The sequence below is a fragment of the Palaemon carinicauda genome, chromosome 8 (genome assembly GCF_036898095.1).
Source record: "Palaemon carinicauda isolate YSFRI2023 chromosome 8, ASM3689809v2, whole genome shotgun sequence".
Taxonomy (NCBI): Eukaryota; Metazoa; Arthropoda; class Malacostraca; order Decapoda; family Palaemonidae; genus Palaemon; species Palaemon carinicauda.
Window position 1 is genome coordinate 59,192,115 of NC_090732.1, and position 23,916 is coordinate 59,216,030.

At 38.6% G+C, this 23,916-nt stretch overlaps 1 protein-coding gene across 3 annotated transcripts in view; it reads left to right on the forward strand.

Annotated features, from left to right (window-relative positions):
• The window catches only part of LOC137645739 (uncharacterized), a 542,683-nt gene that overhangs the window by 364,741 nt on the left and 154,026 nt on the right, over positions 1-23,916 (forward strand). For all 3 annotated transcript variants that reach the window (XR_011045344.1, XM_068378638.1, XM_068378637.1), the window contains exon 6: positions 15,041-17,664. Coding sequence is in view for 2 of the 3 variants with exons in the window: in XM_068378638.1 (XP_068234739.1) it covers positions 15,041-17,664 (2,624 nt within the window). In the remaining variant the exon portion in view is untranslated. The remainder of the gene's footprint in view (positions 1-15,040; positions 17,665-23,916) is intronic.

Below are 23,916 nucleotides of genomic sequence, written 5' to 3' on the forward strand. Positions count from 1 at the left end.
GATGAAAACGAAGGAGCAGTAGGTTATAGCAATGCCGATGAAGAATATAAACAGGAATTACGAACGCAAGAATTAGAAAATAAGTTAGATAACCTAGCAGAGTTAATGAACAGAGTCTTAGTTGAAAGAGAAGAGGAGTGGCGCGCAACCACAGCATATCCGATGTACGTAAACGAAGTTCAAACGCATACAAGGGAAAGTACACATGCACAGCCGAGTGAAGATAACATCATAGTTCTGAAACGGCCAGAACTCCAGACAAGTGTTAGGCTATTTGATGATCACCAGCCAAATGAAGGGTTTCAATCGATTGAAGTGTTTTTGAGAGACATTGAAGTAGCCACATATGGGTGGGCTGAAAGAGAAAAAGCTATTTAAGTAATTAGATTGCTGGAAGGTGCTCCGGCAATGGAGGTAATGTGTTGGCCACAAGACAGTTTAAGAAGTTATGCTGAAATAAAACAACGTTTAATTGAGAAATATGCTTTTCCCAAAATACGGAAAGGTGAACCCGTTCTTAGTTTTGCAACTTGCATTTTTCGAGATTATGATTCGTTAACTACCAGGAGTGCCAATCTCCCAAAACGATAAAAAAATCAATTGCCCGTAAACATGTTCGCAGATTAGTAAACCCACATTTATGTAGTTATTTGTCCAATGACAATCGCTTGTTACCAGAGATAGTGATGGCGATACAAAAAATTTTAGACAGTTTGCCAGAAGAAAAAATGACTGAGAATAACTGCCCCAATTCCGAGAAGTTAGCAGCCATGAGAGGCACTCACCAACCCCCAAAGCGGAGGAGGGGAGAATGCAGTCAGCAGGTGAGAAGAGTCTTCAGATGTTGGCAGTGTGGGGGAGAGGGGCACCGATGAGTGGAGTACCCCACCCAACGATTCCCCCGCTGTTACACTTGTCAGGCCTACGGTCATCTATCTCGAGAGTGCCTAGCAAAAAACGGCGGGGGCGGGTGGGCTGGAGCACACGCACACCACCCACCTGCCCAACATCCAAGGAAAAGGAAACAGAGGAAGGGGAAGGCGAGGGAGATCGATGTCCCTCCCCTGCATGACATCAGAAGCAGCAGCCAAGGCAGTGGTGAGAGAAACGGCTACGGACTTGGTAGAGCAGGCACTGGATCTCCATCAGTACCCCCAACCTCACCCCCGCAGCACTAGGGAGCAGCGGCATTGCAAGCGAGGTCGTATGCCTGTGCCCAATATATCCTAATGGGCGGCTAGGAATGTTAGCAGTTAGGATTAACCTACCGGATAAATACCTTCGAGCGCTGATCAACACAGGAGCCAGCATTTCACTGATTGAAGAAAGATTCTCCTCAAACCCACTACAGTCAGCGGCATCCATCATCCTCGACACGCCAGGAGGAAATTAACTACGCATGAGGCGTACAACGATCGTCAACTTTAAGGTGGGATCTGTGAAGTTTACACGTGATTTTTTTGTCTTGTCCACCTTGGGAATTCCAGGAATCGAGGCTATATTAGGGATTGATTTTATCAGTGGTAATCAAATAAGCATTTATTAGGAAAAAGATACAATAACAGTAAAAGTAGGAGGGTGCATTTCGCTGATAGAAAGTCTTGAAAGAGTAAGTGCTTGTGCGGGCACAAAGAGACGATTAAGTAAAGTAACAGCTGTACCTGAAAGAGGAGGAGTGTTGTCTCCCCAGACACTTAAGAGCATATGAGTGACTCCATGTCAGCCTCTTCCGGATGGAACCAAGGTCGTTGTTAAACCCCATGACAATTGGGCATATGTAGTGTTAGAGGGCTTATCAGAAATAAAAGAGAACAGAGCTGATATAACGATAGCTAATTTGTCAAATAAAAGAGTTGTGTTAGGAAGTGATTCCGTGTGTGAATTAGAGTTATGTGAAATTGTTAATAGTGGGATCTTGGGAGCCACAACTCCAGCCCGCACAGACGAAGGCACTCAGAACTTGATTATGCAAGTGCGAAAACTATGTCCGCCAGAATATTAACCTGTAGTTAGTGAAATTGTTGATAATTATTCCGATGTAATTGCAATTGGAGACGAGCCACTCGGGAGGATTGATCAATTTCCTTTTATCACTGAAACTGGGCAAGTGGAGCCGATCAGGTCAAGGGCTTATAAGGTATCCATTCATTTCCAGGGAGAGATAGAAAGGGAAATTAGTAAATTAAGGGAACAAGGGATAATCGAGGAGAGCGAATCCCTCTGGGCTTCTCCAATTGTAGCTGTTAGGAAAAAGGATGGCTGGGTAAGATTGTGTGTTGAGTATAGGAAGTTGAATGCAGTCACTAAGGATGATGTATTTCCATTGCCCTTGATCGAAGAATTATTTGTGAAGGTACGGGATAGTAAATATTTTACAACTATTGATTTAAAGTCCAGATACTATCAAATACCCATTCAGGAAGACAGTAAATGTAAAACTTCATTTATAGCTAACGATCAACTATTTCAGTTCAATTTTCTTCCTTTCAGCGTTAGAAATGCTCTAAGTCATTTCTCTAGAGTAATGATGGCGGTTTTGTCTCCCTTAATTGGACACAGTGTTTTGGTTTATTTAGATGATATCATAATTACAGGGAAAACGGCCAAAGAACATAATAATAATATTCGTAAAGTTTTAGAAGCATTGCGACATAATGGTATGAAAATAAATTTGTCAAAGTGCAAATTTTTCTGTGAACATGTCGAATTTTTAGGTCACATAATAACGCCAGAAGGTATCCAACCCTTCACCAGCAAAGTAGAAGCTATTAGAGACTTCCCCAGGCCACGTACCGCTAAGGAAGTAGCTGGGTTCCTTGGGCTCGCTGGGTATTACAGTAAATTCATAAGGGGTTTGAAGAGATAGCGAGACTCTTAGATGCTTTAAAGAAACAAAAAGTAATAATTTGGGGAGTGGAAGAAGAAAGAGCCTTTAATCATTTGAAAGCTGCGTTAACTAGCAATGTCTTATGCACATATCCTATATTTGATCGCCTGTTTTTAGTGACAGCAGATGCTAGTAGCCTAGCTATTGGTGGTGTAGTTTCTCAACGAGATGATAAAGGTAGAGATCGACCCATTTGTTTTACTTCCAGGGCATTAGAATGAGCAGAAAAGAATTATAGTACATTCGATCGAGAGGCTTAGGCTATTCTTTGGGTTCTAGAGAGGGTTGTTTTTATTAGGTCAGTCTATTGAGTTGCTGAGTTATCATCGCCCCTTATTTTATAAAAATGACTTGTCATATAGACAAGCGAGAGGGATTGAAAGATTTTTAGAGTATTAAAACGGTTTTCACTACATAGAAGGTAAAGCTAACAAGGTAGCTGATGCCCTCTATAGAGGTGCAGTAATAGGAGTAACAACTAGGGCACTAAAGAGGAACGAAGAACGTAACCAAAATATTGAAGACCCCTATCAAAATAGAGAATGGGATGTAAATTCACACGAGGAGCAATTAGAAAATGGGATCAGCAAGTGAGAGAGAGGGAGAGAGAGAGTTAGAGATGTTGAACAGAGAGAGAGAGAGGGAGAGACAGAGCGATGGGAATGGTGAAGGTGAATATATTTGGGTGAGCGAGGACATGACTAGAGGTGTCCAGAATGAATGCCCTGATGATGCGGGTTTAATTGACTTGGGAGGTTGGAACATAAAAGAAGCCCGAGAGGGACAGAAAAAAGAGGAATGGAAAGAGTGCAAGCAGTGATTAAAGGGGAATTGGAGAGTTATCCATTATTTTTTAATGTGCCTCGAGATAATTTTTTTTTATAGAGAATGATATCTTATATTGTGCTTACGAGAAGAGGGGAGGGGAATTTCGTGCATGGGTTGTTCTTCCTCCTTCTTTAATTAATCGAGCCATCCACATTGTACAGGCAAGTCTGTATGCAGGGCATTTAGGAATTGATAGAACATTAAGGAGAGCACGTGAATCCTTCTTTTGGTTAGGAGTGAAAAAATCTATAGATAATTATATAAAATTTTGTCATGGTTTTAACTATATAAAAGAACATAAAAACACTGTCCCGGAAGCCAGAAAGTGGCCTGTGATTCCTATTAAATTTTATAGGGTGCATATGGACGTGGTAAGACCATTTCCTATTGGTTTAGCACAACATAAGTATATATGTGTATTTGTGGATGCGTTTACTTGGCACACTCATACTTACGCAATGCTGGATAAATCTGCAAATTCATTAGCCCAGGCGCTGTGCTCTTTCATTACTAGGTTTGGTTGCCCGAAAATTTTGATATGTGATGATGGTCTCAAGTTTATAAATAAGGTGGTGAAATAGGTCACGGACTTGGTGAAAATAGAACACTTACCTAATACAGGCCTTCAGCTAATGACTTAGCGGAATTGCATAATAGGGGAGTAGTGTGAATTTTACGTTACTTTGTGGCTGATGACCCCCTTCATTGGCATGCCATGCTTCCTACAGCTGAGCTAGCTTTGAACATAGCATATAATGCTTCGCTCAGGGACATGCCTTTCTTTTTAGTGTATGGACAGGATCCTGTGTTACCATATATGGTCCTGATTAATTCTCAACAGTTGCCAAATTATTCAACTGAACAAGACCGTTGTCTATTTACTAAATCTCTTAAGGAGAGTGATGAACACCACTGAAAGGTTTTTTGAAAAGAACTAATGAAAAACACAGCTCAAAGTATGATGGTCGGTTCAAAACTGCACCGGTAAAAGTATTTGTGGACGATCCTGTGTTTTTGAAACGATTACAATCTTGGAAACACAAACTAGAGCCATTATATTTGGGTCTGTACTGAGTAAAGATGGTTAAATCTAACACAGTAGTGATACAAAGCATTATTAATGGCGCTGTGTCTGAACATCTTCAGGCACACTTACATGTGGTGCCTGAAGAGGTAGTTTTTAAAAGTATCAGAGTGTACTTCCTCACCCATGCATACGTGACATTTCCCAAGTTAATGAGTAGAATTTTTTTTCTTTGCTGTTGTTGTGGTTTGAGCAGACCTCATTTCTTGTTTTGACATGTTTTAAATAAACTTGATGATAACAATGTGTTCTTATGTTGGTGCTTAATGTATACGTAAAGTGTTGTGGTAATTTTGCTGAGTGTAGCAATACATATGACATACTGCTGAGTGAACCCAAAAACAAACAGAGAAGTTAAATAGGTCAGGTAAGATCCATCAGGTGGATGCTGTATTATTCATGTATTTATATGATTCCTGGTTGCTGGGATGGGGGTGGTTCCTGAAGGGCAAGTGCCTGTGGGATTAAAGGCAGTGTTAGAGAATGTGTAGATGTGAATACCTTATACTTGAAATCATAAGAAAAGGGCGGGAAGATGAATGATTTTCTCGGGAGAACTGTTATTGGCCACCGATTGAAAAGTTGCAAGTGCAAGTGTGATAGTGATTTAAAAAAAATGGTGATACGGTAGTGGTGAGTTGTGTTGCAAAATTGTGGCGTAAACCCGGACAAATAAAATCGAGGGATGAAGGAATATCTATTCCTACCCCTGTCCCACCCAAAAGGCCGGTATTGCCGGCAACCAGAGGGAGGTTATTGATGAGGTTGTGTAATACTGATATTGATATGATTTTTTTTTCCACTTTGGGTATTCTGTATTTTAGTGGCAGATGTCATAAGAAGAAATGAGTTAAATTATTTTGTTTCATATTTTGCACATTTTTACATGAAATATTTCATTTTTTATTTTTTTGTGGAAGACGTGTTAATTTTTGGGGTGATTGCTATGTATATATTTTGTCTTGCATTTTTGTTTAGTACAAGCCATGCCTATTCTGGGTCGGAGTGTCCTCCATATATCATAGACTAGTGAGGGCGAGTGCGCACCTCCTCCCGGAGTGTGGAGCTTGTGGGGGGAGTGGGTTGAGTAATGTCCTAATTCTTGTATGCAAAATATTTGTTTTTTATAGTGAATTGAATGAACGGTTTAAGAGTACTATGAGTGTCATAAATTGGAGGGTATGATCAGTGAACTCTGTTATATATGACGTGTCCCTAGAATCATAAAGTGACAGTATATTTCCATCACAGTGGAGAATTCCACAAAACCTAACAATTCAGCATGTTGAAAGGGCAAGATTGCATCTTATGTTTAAGAGTACTATGAGTGTCATATATTGGAGGGCACGATCACTGAACTCTATTAAAAATGACGTGTCCCTAGAATCATAATGTGACAGTATATTTCCATCACAGTGGAGAATTCCACAAAACCTAACAATTCAGCATGTTGAGAGAGCAAGATTTGCATCGTGCTTGTGAGAGGTAGTCAGTACCATTTGAGCAATCGGTAGACAAGGTACTCACCTGAGAGTATTGGCTGTACACAGTGTATTCACGAACCTTTTTGTAATAAAGTGAAAAAACCCATGTTCCGATGTCCATGTCTCATTATCCGTTGACATGGGACATATATATATATATATATATATATATATATATATATATATATATATATATATATATATATATATATATATATATATATACTGTATATATACCGTATGTATATATGTATATATATATTTATATATGCATATATATATATTTATATATGCATATATATATATATATATATATATATATATATATATATATATATATATATATATATATATATATATATATATAATTATAATGTATATATATTATATATGTATATATATATATATATATATATATATATATATATATATATATATATATATATATATATATATATATATCAAATAAGCCATATATATTGTTGATACATTAATGTCTGGATTCTCTTAACAACCTCGGGATTGGAGCCCCAGGCGAAATCACACCAAGACAAGAGCTTGTGACCGGCCGGGAATCGAACCCTGGTCGGCAAGCTTGTATAAACAGTGACTAAACCACTTGACCACAAAAAAAGATAAAAGTCAATGACAGTTCTTCTGTACTTACAACGGTCGAATTCAGGTGTTTTGTACTTAGAATTGAAATCAACCCAAGTTCTTGTCTTTGTGTGATTTCGCCTGGGGCTCCGATCCCGAGGTCATTAAGAGAATCCAGACATTAATGTATCAACAATATATATGGCTTATTTGAATATGAAAAACACGTCTAAATGTGCAAAATTTATCATTAATCGAATGCCTAGTAACAAACTACCAATTAGCTACGATGGTGAAGATGGGTTGATTTCAATTCTAAGTACAAAACACCTGAATTCGACAGGTGTAAGTACAGAAGAATTGTCATTGAATTTTATCTTTCTTAGTGGCCAAGTGGTTTAGTCACTGTCTCTACAAGCTTGCCGACCAGGGTTTGATTCCCGGCCGGTCATAAGCTCTTGTCTTTGTGTGATTTCGCCTGGGGCTCCAATCCCGAGGTTGTTAAGAGAATCCAGACATTAATGTATCAACAATATATATGGCTTAGTTGAATATGAAAAACACATCTAAATGTGCAAAATTTTTCATATATATATATATATATATATATATATATATATATATATATATATATATATATATATATATATATATATATATATATATACATATATATACATATATTATATATATATATATATATATATATATATATATATATATATATATATATATATATATATATATTATATTCATATATTATTTTTTATATATATGTATATATTATATATACATTATGTATATATACATGCATACACACACACACACACACACACACATATATATATATATATATATATATATATATATATATATATATATATATATATATATATATATATATAGCGACGCCTTGTTTTCTAGCACTTTTTGACAGTACCCCATAAAACCTTCTCTACTAAGCTCAAATTAAGGGCGGCTGTGTGGCAGCATCGTACAGCTTGGCAACACTTCACCTGAGTCACCAGTACGATTTAGTTGCTCTCGGGTAGTGGTGGCGAGTGGATGTGTGTTATTTTTGCTCCGCGCTTGGACCCCTTTGTTCGCTGCATTATACTTTTTGTGTGTTTTTTTTTTAGTGTATATGATGTTAAGGAGTATTGTTGGTCCACAGGAGATTGCTGCTATCATAGACCTTCACAAGCAAGGTATCAGCAAAAAGAATATAGCAAAACAGAAAGGCTTGGGAGTGCGTACAGTGCAGCGTTGAGTCAAGCGTATTCAGGATTCAGGTGGCGCTTGTATCCCTGTCCCCGCCCCTAAGCCTGGACGGTTATTCATCGCCAGTTGAAGGCTGATCCTTCATTATCAGCCCCAGAAATAAAAGCCAGGAACCCGAGATTGTTAGGTCATGTGTCTTTGAGGCCTGTGCAGCAGCGCATCCATGACGACCTGCTTTTGCGCAGCTACAAGGCTCGCAAGAAGCCGCTGCTCACCGAGCGCCACAGGAGCCGTCGGCTTCAATTTGCCAAAAAATTTATAGTTTCGGATATTGAACAGTGGAAGAAGGTGTTATGGACCGACGAAGCTACGTTTTTTGTTACGGTAAGTGGTGCTAAACGTGTCTATCGTCCTCCTGGGTCGAACGCTCATCTTCCCAGTACACACAAAAGACTGTAAAACACCCTCCGAGTCTCATGGTATGGGCCAGTTTTTGTTATGGGTGTGTTGGGGACTTAGTCATTTTGCCTAAGAACCAAATGATGAATCAATATAATTATTACGAGTTGCCTCAAGGAGGTATCTCAGGTTTGTACACAAGAACATTCAATACCAGTTAAAGTTCTCTGTTTAGGTTCTCAACACCAGGGCAAACACCCTGTTTCCCCTGGTGTTATCTTGGGCTCACAGAAATGGCATTTGTCTGCTTCATTATCTCGATCACTGGATAGTTCTTGCAGACTCGGATATGACCTTTCTCCTTTACCGAGACAAGTTTCCAGAGTTTTGTCAGGATCTGGGAATCTTGATAAATCTCTGGAAGTCTTCTCTACTTCCATCTCAGAGGCTGGTTTATCTCGGCATGGTTGTAGACACCAACCTTCATAAAGTCTTTCCATCAGACGACAGAATCTTCAGACGAAAAGAAGCGGCAAAGCCCCTCCTCAGACCGGAGATTCTACCAGCTCGACGCTGGTTGAGCCTCCTAGGCCATGTAACCTCCCTGATCTGGCTATTTCCTAACAGCCATATGAGGACAAGATCCCTACATTGTCAGTTGAAAACTTGTGGAACCAGCAATCGGATTCCCTAGACAAACTGATCCCCATATCACAGAAGCAATTGACAGATCTTCTTTGGTGGACGGCAGAGGACAACCTCCGGAAGGCCAAGATCTAATAGTTCCCCTCTGATCTTGTTGCTCTTCACAGACGCATCAAAGGAAGGTTAGGGAGCTTACGACAACATATGGTCTTGAGTCTGAAAGGTACCAACACATCTCTTGGAGATGAGAGCAGTCTTCCTAGCTCTTCAGCAGTTCCATCAATTACTGGTGGGTCACTCTGTGGTGTTGATGAGCGACAACACCACAGTAGATATCTTTTCACTGCCCCTATGCCATCTTGCAGTAGAGATTCTTCGATGCCCGGAAGATCATTCGGTGTCCCTATCAGCTGACTTTATTTTGGGCAAGAAGAATGTGCTCGAGGACAACCTGAGTAGGGCAACTCAGATAGTGGTCTCTGAATGGTCTTTGAATCCTCTGATAGCGAAAAAAGCCCTGACTTTGTGGGGTTTTTACAGTGGACCTGTTTGCAACGCCCTTCAAATGCAGGCTTCCATTGTACTGTTCTCCAGTCCTGGATCCTCAAGCTGTATGGCAAGATGTGTTCCAGCAATGGTGGCACAACATCGACTTGCACGCATTCCCCTCATTCTGTCTGATAATGAGACTGCTCAACAGAATCAGAGTTTCCAAGAATCTACTGATGACCTTCATTACTTTGCTTTGGCATCAGACAGAGTGGTTCCCAGAATTTCTGCAAGTGCTCGTAGATCTCCCGGGAGAACTACCCCACGACCCGATCTACTCAAACAACCACACGCTGATATCTTTCACAAGCCGATTCCATCTCTACAGCTTCGTGCATGGAGACTATCAAGCATCTCCTTTCTCAGAGAGGATTTTCACAACAAGCTGTGAAACGGATGTCTGGTCAATTACAACACTCCTCTGCCTCAGTATAATGGAACGTCTTTTGTGGTTGGTGTCATGGAAGGGAGATCTCTCCCCTCGATGTCTCTGTTCCAGTAATAGCAGAATTTCTGATTTATCATTGGGAGGAAAAACACCATTCAATGGCGGTGAAAGGCTATCGCTCAGCCTTAAGTCTAGCCTTTACACTGAATCCGGTGGACCTTTCCTCTTTGTTGGAACTTTCTCTACTCACAAAGTTATGAGATAAGACCTCCTCCTTGGAACGTGGTTCGTGTCTTGAGGTCCTTGAAAGGAGCCCCCTACAAACCTTTACGTCTTGCAACAGACGGTAGTATCACTTTGAAAATGGTGTTCCTACTCGTTTTAGTGTCGGGTAAAAGAGTCAAAGAACTTCATGGTCTTTCGTACGACGCCTTCGTCCTTAAGTTAATTGCAAAGACTCAAATTCATGAGATACTGGATCTCAGATTTAGACCCTTTCAGATTAAGAGTCTATGTTCTGTAACCAATGATCCAGATCAATTGTTACTATGCCCAGACAAAGTTTTAGGTACTACCTTAAGCTTACAGCAGCAACCCGACCTCAACTACCATCATTGGTTGTTAGCTCGGGTAGAACTAAAACGAGGATCACTAAAAATTCTGTTTAACCCTGGCCCTGCAAGGTCATTGACTGGGCTATCAATCCTGAACATCCTCCAGCTCGTAGACCTAGAGCTCATGATGTCAGGGGTATCAGTACAATCCTGGCTTTCAAACGCAACTTCTCCGTATCGCGAGCTTTACAAGCAGCTGTCTGGAAATGTCAAACTATGTTTACTGCTCATTACCTACAAAATATCGTTCCTGTTGTGGCCGCTCAGCAAGGGGTTCAAAGTACCTCGGGCTTCTTATTGGACAGGTAGCAGTTGGTTGAAGGTATTAGTTACTTGGGTTAAGTCTAGGAATACAAAGTATTTCTGGCCTTTTTTCCTTTCTTTCTCTTCCCTCTCTTCGGGCGCAGCACCATGAATCCCTAAGCAAGCTGGCTTCAACTACAGCAGGTAATAACCATATCCATTCTGTAGCTTAGTATAATTTATGTTAATGTACTTGTCAACGTCCCCAATGCTTTCCGCAAGGTAAATATCGGGAAACATCTATTTTTATCTGTAAGATTCCTATTTAGAACATTTTTACATAAATGTTCATATGCTATATCTCACATCCACTTTGCTCAGGCTGCTATTATTCCCTTTTGTATTGATAAGTGAGGTAGCAGGTTTCCCACGATTACAGTCTAATACTGTACTAGGCAAACCTGAGTCAATGATTATACCAGTAGTCGAACTTATCCACCCACCTAAGGGGGGGCAATGCATATATAAATCACTGAAGGTTTGTTAGATTGGTGAACAAATGATAAATTCGTAGGTAATTTGTATTTTTCCCCAACTAATACAAACCTTGATTTATTTAAACAAATTGTCCCGCCATCACCTGTCCCCCAATAAGTCCTATCTACAAAGAAAAAGTTACTAGTTTACAACTCCGTGAGTATATATAGAGGTGGCTGGTACCACTAGCCATCCCCTACCTACCCTCTTAATGTGTGTGTATATATATAGTAATACCTCGACATAAGGGTGTCCCAACATATGAGAAATTTGAGATACAAGGAAAATTTCTAGCAAATTTAGAGATACGAGAAGAAATTTGAGATACGAGGATATGAAACGATTTCCTATGCGGCCGCCAGGTGGCCGAGTGTACGAGAGGCTGGTCTACAGGACAGCATCACTCAGTCTTTCCCGCTGGATCTCTATTGCGTATAGTTATCTCATAGCATTGGCTGTAATGTTTGTATTTTTTATTGTATTTTCAATTATCAGTACAAAATTAAGTAAATAAGCAATGGGTCCAAAGCAAGCGAGTGCAAACAAGTGTAGTGAAATCAAAAAGTGTATGATGACAATCAAGATGAAGCATGAAATAATCTAAAAACATGAGAGTGGTGTACGAGTGACTGAGCTGGCTCGCCAATATGAGAGGAGTACATCAACAAAATGTACCATCCTCAAGCAGAAGGGTGCTATAAAGGGCACCAAGCCTTCCAAAGGACTAACCATCCTTTCCAAGCTGCGCAGTAATATCCATGACGAGATGGAGAGGCCTCTTTTAATATGGATAAAGGAGAAACAGTTGGCGGAAGATAGCCAGACCGAGACTATCATCAGTGAAAAGGCCAGCAGAATCTCCGATGATTTGAAAGAAAAGCAAGCAGCTGAGAGAGGGGAGACTTGGATGCTAGCAGAAACCTTTAAAGCCAGTCGTGGCTGGTTAGATAATCTCAAAAAACCGATTGGGATATAGTTGGTTGTGAGGCATGGGGAAGCAGCAAGCTCTGACTTGAAAACTGCGGCGGACTTTGTCAAAACCTTTGCTTCAGTTATTGCAGAACAAGGATGCATCCCCCAACAAGTGTTCAACTGCGATGAAACTGGCCTTTTCTGGAAGAAGATACCCAGGAGGACATTCATCATGGCAGAGGAGAAGCTACCGGGCCACAAACGCATGAAGGACCGGTTAACTCTAGTCTTGTGTGCCAATGCCAGCAGTGATTGTAAGGTCAAGCCACTATTGGTGTACCACTCAGAAAACCCACGTGCTTTCAAGAGCTAAAGGGTCTTAAAAGAAAAACTGCAAGTGATGTGGTGTGCTAATGCCAAGGCTTTAGTTACGCGGCATTTCTTCACAGGAGTTAATCTGTGCTTTGGTCCAGCAGTCAAAAAAAAGATTTGGCCGAGGAAAGCCACCAATGAAATGTCTCCTGGTCCTCGACAATGCGCCTGGTTACCCTCTTATTTTCGAAGAGGACATTCTTGATGAGTACAGGTTCATCAAGGTCCTTTATCTCCCGCCCAACACCACGTCACTCCTCCAGCCGATGGACCAACAAGTAAATTACAACTTTAAAAAACTCTACATGAAGCATTTGTTCAAGAAATGCTTTGATATCACAGACAACACCAATCTCATCCTTCGTGAATTTAGGAAGGAACATTTCAATATTGTCCATTGCTTAAAAATTATTGATTATGCATGGCAGGGTGTCACACTAAGAATTCTTAATTCAGCATGGAAGAAATTGTTGCCAGCTTCCGTCGCTGAGAGGGACTTTAAAGGGTTCGATATGCCAGACCCTTATGACCCCAAACCTATTGTGGTGGATGAAATCGTGTCTCTTGGAAAGTCCATGGGGCTGGAGGTAAATGAGGTAAACGTGAACAACCTTGTCAATGAGCATCAGGAAGAGCTCACGACACAGGAATTGGGTTACACGGTATTTCTTCACAGAATGGGTTAATCTGTGCTTTGGTCCGGCAGTCAAAGAATTTTTGCCGAGAAAAGCCGGCCAATGAAATGTCTCCTGGTCCTCGACAATGCCCCTGGTAACCCTCCAGGTCTCGAAGAGGACATTCTTGATGAGTACAGTTCATCAAGGTCCCTTATTTCCCGCTCAACACCACGCCACTCCTCCAGCCCATGGACCAACAAGTAATTTCCAACTTTAAAAAACTCTACACGAAGCATTTGTTCAAGAAATGCTTTGATATCACAGACAACGCCTATCTCACCCTTCGTGAATTTTGGAAGGAACATTTTATATCGTCCATTGCTTAAAAATTATTGACGATGCATGGCAGGGTGTTACACAAAGAACTCTTAATTCAGCATGGAAGAAATTGTGGCCATCTTCCGTCGCTGAGAGGGACTTTGAAGGGTTCGATACGACAGACCCTGGTGACCCCGAACCTATTGTGGTGGATGAAATCGTGTCTTTTGGAAAGTCCATGGGGCTGGCTGGAGGTAGATGAGGCAGACGTGAACGACCTTGTCGAGGAGCATCAGGAAGAGCTCACGACACAGGAATTAATCGAGCTCCAGGAGATGCAACATTCAGAGGTTTTGCAGGAGCTCGGTAGCAAGGAGGAGGTGGAAGACGAGGGCCGCCTGTCTACGACGGAAATCAGAGACATGTTAGCGAAGTGGCCGGAGTTTTCTGATTTTATGGCAAAGCTGCACCCGGACAAGTTAGCGTGTGGTCGTGCATTAGCCTTTTGTGACAACACCTGTGTACATCATTTTCGTAATATTTTGAAGGGGAGACAAAAGCAAACATCCCTAGATAGGTTCCTTTTAAAAAGGCCTGCAAAAAGTGAAGGTGAAAGCGAGTACGAATTTTATTTAAAATAATTAGTAAAGGATTGGGATGGTTTTCTTGAAAATAAGATGAGAGAAATAAGTAATGTTATGCCCACTTGGAGGTATAACGGGAGGCCCCAAAAGTGGCAGACTACTCTTTGTCGACTCCACATTGGTCACACTCAGATGACACGTGAGTTTTGCTGGCTGGCCAATATCAACCATATTGCAACGACTGTTTGGTATAATTGGCAGTGATGCACTTGTTGACCGAATGCCCCACATATAGTAGTGAATGAAATAGATATCTGTTTGAGGCTCGAGGTGAGGATGGAAGGTTCATCCTTGTCAAGATTCTTGGACATGATGTGTCATACCCTGTTAGTGGTATTTTTAGCTTTATTTCAGAGGCAGGTTTTCTGAAAGATACTTAGCTATTCAAATGACATCTTTGCTTTCCTGGTTTTAATTGAATTCTTTCATTTTTTTTATTTACAATAAATGATATCAGCGTCAATGACCTTAGATGTCAGGATGTCAGAAAACCTTAAATCAATCAATCAATCAATCAACCACCCCTTACCCAGGCTCTGGGTAGGGTTGCTACCTCGCACCTAGAAGTCTAATTGACTACCTTCCAGCTTTGCCGAAAGATATAGCCATATATAGATAACTCCAGGTTTTTATTAAGGAAAAATACAAATTATCTATGAATTTGTCCTTTTTATTTTATTGACAGTGTTTTCCCTTTTCAGGATTGGTAAATCCCACTCAAGGTTTAAACAGTTGTTCCCTAAAATTCAAGAGTCCATTTCTGACTTAGACCATGATAGAATAAGATCAAGAAAATTAATATTTGACACTTCTGAGGAATCAACTGATTACAATGCAGAAAGACTTAAACAACTGTTCCCTAAAATTCAAGAGTCTAATTCTGATTTAGACCATGATAGAATAAGATCAAGAAAACCCATATGTTCCACTTCTGAGGAATCAATTGATAACAATGCAGAACTTGTGACGAGAAGACTTGATCAGGATGTAAATCATTTATTTAAAGACATAGTTAATCGATATCCATCACAAACAGAAAATTGCATTTATGATAACGGGAACTCTGAAGAAGAGAAGCTTTTTATCAAGGAGGAAATGGGAAATGAAAGGGCTGAAAACTCTGAAATTCAAGAGAAACTCTTCATTATGGAGGAAATGAAAAGTGAATTGGTTGAGGATACTGGAATTCCTCTTTTATCTGATGAACTGCAAGGTGTATGTGATAATAGTCAGTTGCTGTTATGTGATCATCTTTTCAATTTAGATGGGGAGAGGCCTTATGATAGCAAAGATGAGGAGAAATGCATTGATTATGAAACTGTGAATATTGTCAAATCTGAAGGAAGAGAGGTTTTTAATAACCCAGCAGAAACTGAATTGGTTTCCAATCATAAATCTAATGTTAAATGTGGAGTACCACCAAATTACACTCTAAAAGGTAAACAAGTTTTACTTGTGTATGATGGAGAAATAGAAAAAAAAACTGTTAATAGAACTTCAGTATCACATAATGAAGAACCTATGATTAGAAATTCTTTGCAGCATAGTGAAAGAAATACATTTAAGCGTGATGAATCACTGATAAAGAAACATTGTGTTTTGTCCTTGGAAAAGAACAGTAGTAAATCAATTTTGAATCCTGTGATTGAAAATAGGAAAAGTGAGCTTTGTGAAATGGTGAATTATTCCTTAACTGATATTACTCAATTGTCAATGACAACTAGCAATCCAGTGAGTATAAAAGAGACAAGTACTTCAGATGAAGATAGCTGCCAGAAAAATTATAGTAAAATATTTACACCAAACAGCAGCTATCCCCAATCAGATAACAATGATGTGGGTCAACCAATTGTTGTTTCAGTTCCTTTACAGTGTCTTCGTGATACTACACTGTCTCACGTTCTGAAAAAGGCAAAGTTACGCGGTAGAAGAAAAAAAAAGAGTAAGAAATTGCAACATTTATTTGGAAAGGATGAAGGGTCTATCATTGAAAAAATAAAACCTAAGGAGCCATTTATAAGGGAAGATTCTGAATTAAATTCAGGAGAATATGTCCCAACAGTTAAGAAATCCTTTCAAGGAAATAATATTACAGATAAAGTGCAACCATCTCACCCAGAGTACACTCCAAGTCCTATTGATAGAGAACAGGCAACAAAACAGTTGAAGAAAAAAGTTTCCAGTAAGAAACATAACTCAGAAGATCCGGATTATAAGTGTTTTTGTAATCAGACATTGGTTGAAAACGAAGGGGATGCATCTTTTCGCAGGAGTAAAAGATTGCAATGGAAAGACACCAAAGGTTTTTATGCCTATGACGTCTTGTTTTTTAATGAAGAGATGGATGAATTTGATGACCTAGGTATTATACTAAATCAGGATGTAAAGGAGGATAAGAAAAAGGAGATAAAGATAGTTGAGGAAGGGTCATTGGAGAGCAGTGAGAGTGCTGGTATTGGTCCTCGGAAAGTTATCAGAGGATGTAAAAGAACTTACAAAAGAAAACAACCTTGTAAGAACTCAAAAATTTTAGAGGGTGTTAAGGATAATCAAGAACACAATTTTGTAAGCAAAAAGAATAGTTCACGTAAAAGTACTTTTGAAAATACAAAAAGAATGTCTGCAATTGAAAGTAAATTGGAAGTGGTAGAAGTAAAAGATAGCCAAGAGAACAGTGGTAACAGGGGAAGGGGAAAAAGAAAACAAGGAATTGTTGAATCGGAGAAAACTCGTGAAGGAAAAATAGTTTTGCATGAAGTAATGCAGGAAATAGAAGAGGCACGAAAAAGACGGCTAGAAGATAATCCATTGTCAGGTTATATATCTGGAACCCAGTTATTAAATGAAAATAGTGAAACTGAAAATATTTCAGGAGTAGTGAACAAACTTATCAAGACTGCAAAATGTAGTGATGTAGAGAAATTTAGTAAGTTAACAAAGGCAAACTCATCAAAAAAGTTGATCGTCACTGCTTCTCTGAAAAAAGAATGCTCAAATAAATCAAATAGGAATATTAAGAGTGAAAAAAAGGTAGAATGTAAGAAGATCAAGAAAATTGCTAGATGTAAGCCTTCGAGTAGGAAGGAATTTCAAGAACACAGGAAAAATAGAAATAAAAGTTATACCAAGAGACCGGGTATTGACATGTTAGGTGAATCATCAATGACAGATATCTGTTGTAAGAGGAAGATAAAGAAAAATAATTCCCAAGACATGAAACTTTATGATGACTTGAGCTTTTCTAACAAAGACTCGGATAAAATTCCAGTACAAAACGAGAATATAACATTATTGAACACCAGTCACCCTCCTCTTACAAGTTTAGGTAAGTAATATTACAACAAATCCATTTCATTATTTAATGTAATTTATTCTAGATTATTATAATCAAAGCTTCTAGTTGCTGATTTCCTTGACTTTTGGTCTGATTTTTATATTAGCATTTGATAAATGAAGTGATTTTTACTTGATTAGATAAGAATTTATTCTATTTACTTCATTTCCTTTGCCTTTGCTCATCTGTTATACGGATTTTATTTAAAAATCAAAAGTTAGGTATTTCATAACTAGATATTGTGGTTTCACTGCTATTCTGAATGGTCCTTTGTAAAGATAAATTATTGTAAATACAGTATAGTAAATTCTTATGTTGATTTAAGAATAGATTACTCTGTGATATATATTTCACCAAAGCTCACCTATTAGTCACATCGTTGATACCCACAAAAGGCCAGCATTGACCTTAAAGAAAAAAAAAAAATTACAATCCCTATATCCCTTGCATCCTGATACCATATAGTAAGGTATTATGACTCATACTGCTGATTAGATTAAAAACTGTGCTCTGGTTCTTGTGATAGTTTACCTTCATCTCTCTCCCATATTGCTCTTACATTTCTTTTGTTTTGTTTTTTGTATGTTGGATTTAGTTTTGGATGAACGTGGTATGTTTTTTGTTTTTAAATATTTTTTTTTTATACCAAATGCACCCTTAATAGGCTGTTATTAGAAGACATAGGCCATCCCACAACAATGCGAATTGAACAAAAGATTTGCATAATGCTCCATTTGGTCAAATAAACAAATGACAGTGTGGTATACAGTATAGTAGTTCCTCAGTATACAAGGTTAATCCATTCAAGGAACAAGCTCATGAACCAAAACAATTCTTCCCATGAGAAATAAAGGGACTTTACTCAAGGCATTCCACACATTCTGAAAAACACATACAATCATACATACATTTTTTATACGTCAGTTATAGTGAGAACGTCTGTTCTCATACATCAACGATTTAGGAAGACCACCAGTAGGTACCTGAATTAATGTTTCTTTTTTTCTCTGTCTCGTCAGGTAAATCCTGAATTGCGGTTAAGAGTAAGGTTCTGACTTCTTTTGAGCCTCTGATGACATGGTTGGAAACAACCTGGCCTTTTCATTTGAAGGGGCTAGTGTTTGATCTCAGCATGAGATAGAAATTTATTTCTACTTGAGCACGATATTGTGTTGATTTTCATCCATGTAACTCATTAGGGGTATTTAGTATTAACCCTGGATAGGTACGCTCATTGGACACCCCTTTAAGGGTATACTCCGACGCGCGCGACCCCGACGGCAAAAAAAATTCTTGAAAAATCAGTTTTTGCAGTAACCTCCTTTTTTCTTTTGCCAAAAAAAAAAAAAATTCAATGAATGCTTAAAACAACTGTAAAGATAAATACTACTCATCTGCAGAAAAAATATTTATTATAAATATTTTAAAAAATTAAGTAGAAAAAAAGACCTTACATAAAAATTCATAAAAAAAAAGTTTATACATATATACACAAATCCTTTTAGGAATTGATTCTTGAATGTTTAGGACACATCTTGATGTATTTTGGATGAAGTCAGACCCATGGAGGTGAAGATCTGAAATGAGAAAAAAGGGTAACTTTTTTTGGCCAAAACAATTTGTCCAAATTTCATGAATTTTTTGGGGTACCCAAATGAAATAGGAAGTGGCTAATTTTTTTAGGGAATAAACATATGTTATCCTAAAATAGAAATATGTAAAAAAAATCTTCATTATTTTGTAAATTACATTTATATCAGGGGCCATATCTAAAGGTAATTTTTTGAGTACTTAGAAATTTCGTAAATAAATACATATATTTAATATAAAATATGATATTTATGCAGGTAAAAATATACTAAAATATCACAAATTCTATAGGGAACAAGAATATATATAGATAGGGCAACTTACGCTTCGGATATGTCCACAAAATGGCCGCCAACCACACTGACTCAGACTCCCTAATCTGCCACTTGAAATGTAGGAAGGGTATGTCAATTTCAAGGTGTTATTTACTAATCTAATTATTCTTGGATATGCATAAAAATTGTATGGTGGGTTGCTGGATAATTGTCGATTATTTTACGACTATAAAATTAAAATTCTGACCAAAAAAATTTTTTTTGAAGGGAAATAAAATCGAAAAAAATAAAAATGTAAAACAATATAATATTTTATCTAAAAATATTTGATGATATTCAATCAAAAAAGAAGTAAACAAAATTTTCCGACAAATAAACATCTAGAGGAATCATTACTCTGTGATAGTTCCTTAGTACGTAGTAATTTTGAAAGAAATGGGAAAAAACGAAAAAATGGCAATAACCGGAAAATCAAGCACATACCTATATATACGCCATATCTGGCTAAAAAAAAGATAGGCATGGGTAGCCAGATCATCTAAAAACACTTTCCAACACTATAAAAATATAAGTTTTGCGACACTACTTGCCAATTCCTTACGGTAACATGACTAAGCAAAAAAATGCAAAACAAATAAAAAGGGGCACTCGCGGAAAAATGGCTAACATTCTAATATACGGCATTTCAGAAAAAAAAAATTCAGTCACGTGCTAGGCAAACCATCAAGGCACATTTTCCGACAAATAAACATATAAATGAATCATTACTCTGTGATAGTTCCTTAGTACGTAGCAATTTTGAAAGAAATGGGAAAAAACGAAAAAATGGCAATAACAGGAAAATCGAACACATACCTATATATACGCCATATCTGGCTAAAAAAAAAAGATAGGCATGGGTAGCCAGATCATCTAGAAACACTTTCCAACACTATAAAATTATAAGTTTTGCGACACTACTTGCCAATTCCTTACGGTAACATGACTAAGCAAAAAAATGCCAAAAAAAAAAAAAGGGGGCACTCGCGGAAAAATGGCCATTCTAATATACGGCATTTCAGAAAAAAAAAATTTCAGCCACGTGCTAGGCAAACCATCAAGGCACATTTTCCAACAAATAAACATATAAATGAATCATTACTCTGTGATAGTTCCTTAGTACGTAGTAATTTTGAAAGAAATGGGAAAAAACGAAAAAATGGCATCACAGGAAAATCGAACACATACCTATATATACGCTATATCTGGCTAAAAAAAAATAGGCATGGGTAGCCAGATCATCTAGAAACACTTTCCAACACTATAAAACTATAAGTTTTTTTCGACACTACTTGCCAATTCCTTACGGTAACATGACTAAGCAAAAAAATGCAAAACAAATAAATTGGGGCACTCGCGGAAAAATGCCCAACATTCTAATATACGGCATCTCAGATAAAAAAAAAGACATGCACGTGTTAGCCCAACCATCAAGGCACACTTTCTAACACATAAACATGAAAAAAAAAATCAATAATATACGGCAATTCCTTACTACGTAGTAAATTTTTACAAATATTAAAAAAAAAAAACAAAAATTGGCAACCGCAGTTAAATACCCAATATACCAATAACTACGTCGTATCTGACAAAAACAAAGTCACGCATGGGTAGCCAGATCATCTAGACACACTTTCCAACACTAAAAAAGCAAAAGTTTTACGACACTATTTGGCAATATCTTACGGAAAAATGACTTGGCAAAAAAATGAAAAAAAATGAAAAAGGGGCACTCGCGGTAAAATGGTCCTCGTGGTGATGAACGACATTTTAACTAAAAACTAAAATCATGCACATGGTAGCCAAACAATCCACCAAGACTTTCCACAACTGATAACCTATACAAGTTGCACCATTCTACGACAATTTCATAATACGTAATAACTTTGATAATTATGCAAATTACCTTAGAAGGGTAAACTCGGTCGCGCTCGACCCCGACGCGTCTCAGAAATCGGGGAAGGAGTACAGCTACAGCAATGCACATCTGGACACTACTAGAGCGTGTAGGCGAGACACCTACTGCAGGTCGATCACCCACAAATTCAGTCACGGGGGTGAGTCACGTGAGAAAAACCTCTTTTTTTTTTGACGCTCGGGGTCGCGGACGACCCACCGTACCGTTCCAGGGTTAAAAACTATCAATAGTGTCACCTGGTGGGCCGGGAAGTCAGGGACATCTCGATGGTAAGAAATTGATGTCTCGCCAGGTAAATCCTGAATTGCAGTTAGTAGTTAGGTTCAGACTTCTTTTGAGCCTCTGGTGGCATGGATGGAAGCGACGTGGCCTTTTATTCGATCCCAGTATGAGATAGAAATTTATTTCTATTTGAGCACAATATTGTGTTGATTTTCATGCATATTGACTCATTATGGGTAATTCGAATTAAAAGCTGTCAATTGTGTCACCTGCTGGGCCGGAAAGTTAGGGAAAACTCACTGGTAAGAGACTAATGTCTTGCCAGGTAAATCCTGAAGTGCAATTAGCAGTTAGGCTCCGACTTCTTTTGAGCCTTTAGTGGCAAGGTTGAAAGTGACCAGGCCTTTCATTTGAAGTGGCTGGGATTTTATCCCATAGTGAGATAGAAATTTATTTCTATTTGAGCACGATATTTTTTTAATTTTCATCTATATTGACTCATTAGGGGTATTCGAATTAACAGCTATCATTGTGTCACCTAGCAGGCCGGTAAGTATGGAAAAATAACTGGGGTAAGAGACATATCCCGCCAGGTAAATCCTGAATTGCATTTTGTAGTTAGATTCAGACTTCTTTTGAGCCTATGGTGGCATGGTTGGAGGCGACCTGGCGTCTCATTTCAAGGGGCTAGAGTTCGATCCCAGTATAGGATAGAAATTTATTTCTATTTGAGAACGATATAGTGTTGTTTTTTATGCATATTGACTCATTATGGGTAAATCAAATTAGAAGTTTTCAATTTTGTCACGTGGGCCGGGATATCGGGGAAAACTCGCTGGTAAGAGACTGATATCTTGCTAGGTAAATCCTGGATCGCAGGTAGTAGTTAGGTTCCAACTTCTTTTAAGCCTCTTGTGGAATGGTTGGGAGCGACCTGGCCTTTCATTTGAAAGGGCTAAGGTTTGATACCAGTATTAGATAAAAATTTGTTTCTATTTGAGCACGATATTGCGTTGGTTTTCATGCATATTGACTCATTAGGGGTAATTCGAATTGAAAGCTATAAGCTATCAATTGTGTCACTTGGTGGGCCTGGAAGTCAGGGAAAACTAGCTGGTAAGAGACTGATGTCTAGACAAGAGGAACATAGTATCAGTACAGTCAGGTTATGGCCTAACTAGGAAGGTAAGGGGCAGAAAAACACCCAAGTGTAGTCTGTGAAGTAGCAGAGAGATTTTAACCAGGGGAGGAGAAAATTTCACCTACCTAGGCCAAGAAATATAGCCTACTAGTAGGCACACTAACAGGCACAAGGAAAGGGGGAGAAGGGGTTGGTGATTGGAGACTCAGGAAATAGTGAGGCGGCATGACAGGAAGGCCCAACAGCAATAGTGTTCCAAAGGGGCTGCTGTGATAGGGCACAGAGGACAAGTCCTCACAACCAGGCATAGCCTACCAAAGACTAAGAGAGAAGCCTAATAATGGTTAAGGAAACATAAGTAGGTCTTACTAGTCAGCGTCAGAACAGGGGGTAAGGCATTCCAAGGGGTAAACATAAGTAGACACAGGGAACAGGATCTCAAGGCCTGTGCCGCCTCGCTAAACATATAGGCTAAGTGGAAAGTAAGAACAGTCACCCTACGGCCACTGAAATCACTATCCTACTCCTAGAAGGAACTTCAAGATCGCAGCTCCCCACCGTGACGAATCGACAGCATGTGAGAATAAACAGCCTCACCCAACCAGTAAGGTTTGGTGAAAGAAGGGTATGGTGAATAGTGAACCTTTACTAGTCATGCCGCCGGCTAGGGTAGGCTAGCCTAAGTCACTGCTGATAAAAAAACACACAAGAAATACCTATGAAGGATGGGGGGATACCATAAATATACCACACTTTATACAACACTTTAGAGTAATAAAATAAAACATATTTTTAAAGTAAAAAGACTAAAAAACTAATCAGATCTGAGAGATTTGGAACATGATGTAATGGTGCCGAATGCATGCTTGCCTCGGAACAATAAAAGCATGCAATACAATAAAAATATATGGTGGAGATACGAAATTCTCCAACACACAAAAAAAAAAGGGTACTCAAATTAGTCGATGAGGAAGAAGCTGGAGCATCCATGATTTAGAATCACTCAAAAAACTAAGAAAACTAGCAGAAACTCTCCAAATAAACCGAGAAAGATGACA